The 8,709-nt window shown below is 34.2% G+C and overlaps 1 protein-coding gene across 1 annotated transcript; it reads left to right on the top strand.

Annotated features, from left to right (window-relative positions):
* The first annotated feature begins 3,428 nt into the window (after positions 1-3,428).
* On the top strand, positions 3,429-4,859 carry LOC112728537 (uncharacterized). Its single transcript, XM_025778714.1, has 3 exons — positions 3,429-3,563; positions 3,736-4,427; positions 4,517-4,859. Exons 1-3 carry the CDS (start codon positions 3,429-3,431, stop codon positions 4,857-4,859), a joined length of 1,170 nt encoding a protein of 389 aa, XP_025634499.1.
* Positions 4,860-8,709: the final 3,850 nt, after the last annotated feature.

Here is an 8,709-nt window from a genome sequence, read left to right as displayed (position 1 = left end):
ACAAGATGGGTCCACTTTGTCTTTTCTTCTGTTTGGTAATTTACTTACATGCATTATTAAATTAACATTCATTACCCAAATCAATCCTAAAAATTTTTAAAAACGAACATTTTAATTTTTAAAAATAATTAATATGTAAATTAATTCTTAAGATTTTATTTTTATAAACAAATTAGTCTTTAATTTATTTTTTAGCAGAATAATTATCCAAATCAGTTTTCAAAAATTTTAAAAGTAAATATTTTAATCCCAAAAAAATTAATATACAAATCAATCTCCAATATTTTTTCGTTAGACATAACAGTTCTTTATCCAAACAAAATAAAATAAAATTATTATTATTATTATTATTATTATTATTATTATTATTTACACAATAATACTGTATCATAATTTTTTTGTATTTTTTAAACAAAAGTAACGATAAATTTATTCATTAGATTCTTATGTATGTATTTATAATAATAATAATAATAATAATAATAATAATAATAATAATAATAATAATCAATAAAATTATTAGAGATTATTCTACAAAAAATTTAAGGTTAAAATTATGTCTAATGAAAAAGATAAAAGTAAAATGGACGAAGGACTATTATGTCTGACAAAAAAAATGTTGGAAATCAATCTGTGTATTAATTTTTTTTGAGACTAAAATATTTGCTTTTAAAATTTTTGGGACTGATTTGGGTAATTACTCTGTCAAAAAATAAATTGGGAACTGATCTAGTAAAATTTTGGGAATTGATCTGTGTATTAATTTTTCTTAAAGACTAAAATATCCACTTTTAAAATTTTAGAGATTGATTTAGTTAATTACTCTTAAATTAATTAAAGATCTAAATTACACGTTTACAACAATTCAATTTTTTTAGGGTAAAATAAATAGATAAAATAAATGCAGTTCAATATTATACAATTATCCTAAATAAAGAATGGTTACATGCATATCTGAATTCAGATTCAGTTCTATATAAGGATCTCCTCAAGGCCAACACTAAGGGAGGAATCTATGTGTTTGATCAATTATCTATGTCTAAGAATTTTCTTTTCAATATTGCTGATTGCACTCGATCTTTCAATACTTGTAATAAAGATGCTTTATCAAACATGAAATTCTGTTTCTAGTCTCAATTCTTGTAATAAAAATGAGAAGTTTGATCTCATGAATTCAAGACATTCTATCTTAATTGCTAATTTCAATAAATATGATATCTATGAATTATGTCACAAACGATTAGGACATACAGCCATAGCTACTATCATTAGAGTATTAAAGCAAGGTGGTATTTCATTGACTCCTAATAATGTTCCTATTAGAGTGAGTGAAACTTGTACTAAATCTAAAATGAATGTTGTCCCCTTTTTCCCTCTGAAACTACATATTTTGCACACTTACCTTCCCCATCACTTCTATTAACAAGGAAGTGTTATAACTTATAAGGAGGCATATGAGTATTACTGAAATAATATAAGATAAGAAGACATCATATTTAATTTAAAATTTTAAAGTAGTAGGTTAATGTGTCTCTCATTTTATAAATTTTTCACTCTTCCTTATTTTCTTTGAAATGGGACTAACTTAATGTGTCCCTCATCCTATAAACTCCTCACTCTTCCTTACTTTCTTTGATATGTGACTAACTTTATACACTCCTCTCACTTGCAACATTAACAATCTCCCCTTCAAGTGCCTCTAGCTCCTCCACAACATATGGGTATTCGTCCATCACACCGTCGCAAAACACTGCGGGACACGCCACCCAGACCACACTTGCCAGGAAGACTTTCGATGCTTCACCTTAAATACTCTTTAAACCAGACCAATTAACCATCGGCTCTGATACCACCTGTTGGGCCGCCGTGGAGAGCTCTCGACCACCGAGGAGATTTCAGGGAGAAATCAAGTGAGATAACATAAGATGAGAAGACACTACATCCAACTCAAAACCTTAAAGTAAGTTAATGAGCCTCTCATCTTATAAACTCTCCACTCTTCCTTACTTTCTTTGATATGCGACTAACTTCATTCACTCTTCACACTTGCAACATTAACATTTACCTATACAATTTTGAGAAGACTCTTTTACTACTGCTGTATATTTGTTAAATAGACTACCTACATCCACATTAAACAATATTTCACCATTTGAGAAACTCTATAACAAGAAATCAGACTATAGTCTTCTTGAGATATTTGGCTGTGCTTGCAATATAAATAAGAAAAATTTTTGTTTCTAGATTATGAGAATAATCATCATGGATTTAAATGCATGACTAAAATCAAGGTTTTAAAAACCGGACCGGACCGGCCGGTTCGATCCTCCTCTAATAACTGCTAGACAAAAAATTGCTTGAAAATCGGTGAACCTGCAGAAAATTGGCCGGTTGAGCCGGACCAGTGACCGGCCGGTTCTTCTAAACGGCGCAGTTTTTGTAATTGTTTTAAAAAATAAAAAATTGAAACCCGACCCGACTCAGGACCCACTTGCGAACCCAACCCCCTTTTCTTCCCACGAGCCCCATTCGTTCATCTCAGTCTCACAGTGAACCCTAGCCCTCCTCCTCTGAACTGAAGCATTCCCAGGCTCCCAGCTCAGTAGCCTTCCATCGTCGCCGCGGTCTCAGGTCATCAGCGCCACCGCCGTCGCCTGGTCCTCAGCACCAGTAGCCCTCCATCGTCGCCTGGTTCCCAGCCCAGTGAACCCTAGCCCTCTGAACTCTGAACTAAAGCATTCCCAGGCTCCCAGCCCAGTAGACCTCCATCGAACCCAGGTGAGTGAGTCGTCGTCTTCAATGTTCATTTTCTCTGAACTTTCTCTGCTCATCTTCTTCGTTCTCCGTTCCTATGCTCAATTTCTGTTTGTTGGTTAGTATAAGAAATAAATAACCTAAAAATTAAATTAATTCTGGTCTTCTATTTTATTGTATTCCAATTGTAATTTCTGTTTGTTGGTTAGTAAGTTTTTTTTATTGTATTCGAAATTCACCCTCTGATACAGAAACATGAAGACGATGAAGAGGGCTACTGGTGTTTTAGTGTTTTGCGCTTTTGCTGCTTTGTAATTGTTGACTAGCTGAATGATGTAGCAAATTGTTAACTGGCTTAATACTGTTTTGCACTTTTGCACTTTTACACTTACTCTATTTTGCAATATTGTTGACTCGCTGAATGCTGTAGCAAATTGTTAATTTGTTACTCTGTTTTGTTAATGCTGGAAACTTATTCGGTTTTGCAATATTGTTGACTGGTTGAATGCTGTAGACAGAATTGCTGTAGGCAAAATTGTTAATGTTCATTGTGTTGTGTTGTGGGCTTGTGGCTATTTTTAATTTCATATCTATTTTATTAATTTCAGTTATAAAAAATAGTATTAATCAAGAAGCAACTGTTGATAACAATGCTTCTGTGAGTAATTAATAACATGCCTGTCAATAATCCTATTTCGAATGATGCTGCTAATCCTAATTCTCGTAGTGCTAACGATAGTCAGTCACAAGGTTCTTCTAACCTTAGGGGAAAAGCAGATTTAGCTTGGAAATATGTTGCTCTACAAATGGTGAATGAAAAACCACAATATCAATGTTTATTTTGTCTACAGGTTTTTCAGTGGAGGTGGAATTCACAGGATGAAGAAACATCTAGCAAAGATTACTGGAGACATGAAAAAATATTCTAAAGTTCCATATGATGTGGAAAAACAGATGGAAAGTTTGTTGAAAGAAATTTAGACCAACAAAAAGAAAAGAAAAGTAAGTTTTGTTAAAGAGGGTGGTGATGAGGTAGAGGATGCAATTGATGAGGCAATCGCTCGAGAAGAACAGGAACAGCAGCGTACCTCCAGTCAGCAAGGAGTTGGAGGCGATTCAAAGAAAAAAGCTAAAGTCATTCCTCCTATGTTTGCACCAAGAACAACTCCAGGAGCTCAACCAAGTATTAAAAGTGTTCTGCAAAACAAAGAGGCGATACACGAGGTTAATAAACGGTTTGCTCGGTGGCTTTTGGATTGTAAAATTCCATTTAATGCTGTGATGTCGCCATATTTCCAAGATATGTTGGATGGTGTTGCTGGTATTGGACCTGGTTACAAGGGGCCTTCTTATGATAAGTTAAGGGTTTATTTGTTGGCTGATCTTAAAAGAGAAAGTCAAATGCTAGTTGATAGCTATAGGAGTGCATGGAAGGAAAATGGATGTACCCTCATGGCTGATGGTTGGACAGATCAAAGACAAAGAACGTTAATCAATTTCTTGGTGTATTGTTCTAAAGGTTTGTGCTTCGTGAAATCAGTAGATGCTTCCAGTATGGTAAAAAATGCTTCACACTTGTGTAATTTGTTTTCTGAGGTGATTGAATGGATTGGCTCTAATGATATTGTGCATATTGTGACTGACAATGTGGCAAATTATGTTGCTGCTAGTAGGCTTATCAATAGAAAATATGATCATATCTATTGGTCACCATGTGCTGCTCATTGCCTTAATTTTATTTTTTACAAAAACCTCATTGAAGAGAAATTGTACGTCCTGGTGCAACCCATTTTGCAACTGTGTTTATCACATTGAAGAGCATCTTTGACCGTAAAAAGGAGTTGCAAGCATTGGTTGTAGATTCAATTTTTACTGATCACAAATTAGGAAGGAGTGCTACTGGTAGAGTTATGAGTGCTATTATTCTGGATTGTAAATTTTGGGATGATTACTTTACTGTATGTAAACTTGTGGGCCCTCTAATTTACTTGCTGAGGGTTGTTGATGCTGATGACAAAACATCTTTGGGATATGTTTATGAAGGAATGCTAAGGGCAGAAGATGCAATTAAGGAGATGTTTAGGCAATCCAAGACTGCATATTAGCCGTACACAGATATTATCAACTCAAGATGGGACAAGCATTTGAAGAAAGATCTTCATGCGGCAGCTTACTTCCTGAATCCTAAATTCTTTTTTAATGAAAATTATAAAGAAGCACCTGACGTTATGCGAGGTTTGCTTGATCCTGTTACCTTGTATTGCAAGTGTAACAATTTGGATTCAGTTCAGGCAATGAAAGAAATACATTTATATAGAGATCGGAAGGAAAGTTTTGATAGACAAGAAGCTATTCGAGCTGCATCTGAGCTTAAGCCTGATAAGAATATGGCTGAATATTTGTTTAATTAATAGTAACTTGTTTTATGCTCCTATGTTCTTAATTGATATCTTCTAATATGTTATGGTTTTATAATTGGTAGATGAATGGTGGAGGTTATTCGGAGGCTCTGTTCCATGTTTACAAAAGATAGATGTTTGCATTCTTAGCCAAGCATATGCTTCTTCTGGGTGTGAGAGACATTGGAGTCTTTTTTACCATATTCATACAAAAAGAAGAAATAGATTGGAGCATGATAAACTGAATGACATTGTTTATGTTACCTATAATTTGCATCTTAAATCCAGGTAATATATGTTTCATGAAATACCATATTGTTTCATTTGTAATCTTTATCATAACAAATTTGTAAATTATTAAATCTTCATATATTGTATTTAACTTTTTAGGAAGGAAAAAGAAAAAAGAAAGCAAAAGACACAATATGATCCAATTGATTATGAAAGCATCAGTCAATTTGACTTTTGGGTGACTGAAGAGGTTGTAGAGAAAGAGCTTGATCTTTCTAGTAATGTGGATGACTTATTGTGTGAGTATAGTATATTTAGTTTCTAATGATTTATTAGAATGTTGTTAGTTTATAATATAATGATAACATGTCTATTTTATTAGGTGAAATTGATGCTGATTTATATCAAAGTGGCAGTGGTAGTAGTGGTCTTTATGCTGCATCTCTTGATTCTTCTGCTCAACAGGGTGGGAATGAAGGTGAAGATCATCCCACCGAAGCAGATTTGCAACAAGTTCTTGCGGATTTTGACGATTGATAAACCATGATGTTGGAATTTAATATTTAGATATGCTTTTAATACTATTTAACTTTTGAGTTTGGATGTTAATAAGATCATATCTATTTGGTTGATGATATTTTATGTAGTGTTTTAAATTTCGAAGATATTTTAAGATTTATATTAGACTATAATTATATTTTAGGATGTGTATTTATAATTTATTTATTATTTCTATTCTAAAACGGTTTTTCGGTTGAATCACCAGTTGAACCGATTAGACCAGTGAACCAGTGAATCAGTGACTAGAGCGGTTTGATGATCGATCTGGTTTTCTGAACCTCGACTAAAACTGACAGATTATTTCTATTTAGACATGTGTATTTACACGATAATAACTTTTCATATACTGAATTGTTTGTAAATTCCCCTACTAACAGATTATTGAGAGTAATACTGAAAATGGTGAGAAGGGATAGCTATAGGTTGTTAAAGGTTGTTAGAAAGTTTGTTATTTAGATAGTATTTTAGTGCTCTTTCTATCTGTTATATAAGTGGAGTGCCTCTCTTTGTATCATACACCAATATATTCTACTTTCTGTTTTCTTCAATAGTAAGTTACCACTCTCATTCTCTGCTTCTTTTGTTACTCTTGTATCTATCACAAAGAAAAAGAGAATGAATGTACCACTACTTAACTACCATGCAAAGCCTTCTAATCTTTCACTAATAATATGTTCTCTTACCTGAATTCGTAGATCTTGTGCCGCGTGTCTCTTTTCCAGCTAACTCTTTTTTTCATTTGACAGTAGCTCCTCAATTTTGGCAACTTGGCTCAGCGTGATTCACCTCCGCGTTTCTCGTCTTATTTTTCTTTCTTAAATATGAGTTTAAGATTTTGGGAGAAGTGATTTCATTACAGTTTTGATGATAATGCCAAAAAGAACTATTTAAAAATAATAATTTTGTTTTATACTCATTAGTTGTGGTATTAGAATGTATTTTGTTTTGAATAGAAATTAAGATCTTATTTTATATATAAAAAACTCTAAATATTTAATTTTTTAATAGACTTAAGTGTCAAATTAGTCTTTAAAAAATGAGTCATTTATTACATTCATTCTAAAATGATTTTTTCAACCAAATTAGTCTTTAAAAAATATAAAATTAATTGCGTTTGTCCTTCTGTCAATGGATTAACCATTTCTGTTAACAATTGGTCGAGTTAATACTCAAAATGGCCTCTGAAAATTGATTCTTGATTCAATTTACCTCTCCAATTTTTAATTGACTCAAATTATACCCTAAAATTTTAAGGCGTGACTCAAGTTGGCCACTTCGTCCATTTCTGTCACCGGAGAAATGACATTGGACAATTAAACGACATTATTTTGTTGTTTACACCTAAAAACGTTGTTTTACTCACCCTCTTCTTCTTCCTACTTAATTTGATCAATAAATCCTCCCTCCTTCTTCCTTTCTTCCCTTCTTCTTTCCCTAAGATAAATGACGTTGTTATTGCATCTAAATGCATAATGATCACCACCATTTCTCATCGGAGACATACACTAAGGAAACTGGCCAGTGTTAGCAACGATGACGGCAGCAGCAAATGCCATTGCTGCCATATCCCTAGGTGCATTTGCCGGGAGCCTATGGTGCATTATCTGAGAGAATCTGAAGGGATTCTTGATGCCGCCACCCCATCCAAAAGGAGGTTCACACTTGACACCGAAATACTACTGATGAGACCCAAAATAGTCACAAACGTATGGGTTTATGAAAGCCAGTGTCGGTAGTGGCTACTGTTGTGGCTTCTGCTACAACTGATGAAGGTTGTTATCACTTGTACCCTATTTCATGATCCTCTGGTTCATGATGGTGATGGTACACATGATGATCATGATGCTGCATTGCCATAGAAGAAGCTTCAAAAGTGTAAACTTTGGGAACGAAACTTGGAGTCACCGATACGTAAACCCCAACAGCAGCGTTGTAGGGCGGCGATGCTATTTCATCAAAGAAAGGGAGGTTATTAGAATCAATTGAGCATGCATTGTTATTGCTGAAGAACCACTAGAAGATCCAACAGGAATCAAGCCATCTTGGTATTAAAACAACATAAGTTCAAGCTCATCATGGTTGGATCAACAAGTTATCCTGTTTATCTTAGGGTGAGAAGTAGGGAAGGAAGGAAGAGGGGGAGGGGGATTTAATTATCAAATTAAGGAAGAGTAGGAAGAAGAAAGGGGGGAGTTAAACGATGTTGTTTAGGCGCAAACAACAAAACGACGTTGTTTAATCGTGCCACATCAATTCTCCAGAAACAAAAATAGATGGAGGGGCCAACTTGAGTCACACCTTAAAGTTTTAGGACACAATTCAGGTCAATTGAAAATTAGAGGGCTAAATTGAATCGAGGATCAAATTTTAAGGGTCATTTTGAGTATTAACTTACAATTAGTCACATGTAACATTAAACGACAAATCATCCCCCCCCCCTAAAATGATGCCATTTTGATTTATAAGGATTGAATTGACACAACAAGATGTTTTGGATGATTAATGAGGGTAAGCTCTTCCACTTCTTCATTTGTAGTTTTTATTTCAGAGTAAAGTCCTAACTTGGTCCCTGTTCGTTACCCCGAAGGACAAAGCGATCCTTGTCCAAAAAATTGAGACCACCTGGTCCCTGTCATAGTGTACCGTGAGACGTGGAGGTCATTCCGTCATCTCCTGTGTCAAGGATTAATGAAAGTGTCATACGTGTCACTTAACGTTGATGATGTGTCGATGAGTTGTCCATTAAATGCCATGATAGCTAGTG

This window comes from Arachis hypogaea, chromosome 2, assembly GCF_003086295.3.
Source record: "Arachis hypogaea cultivar Tifrunner chromosome 2, arahy.Tifrunner.gnm2.J5K5, whole genome shotgun sequence".
Taxonomy (NCBI): Eukaryota; Viridiplantae; Streptophyta; class Magnoliopsida; order Fabales; family Fabaceae; genus Arachis; species Arachis hypogaea.
The sequence above is the reverse complement of the archived record's forward strand: the minus strand, read 5'-3'. Positions and strand labels throughout refer to the sequence as shown.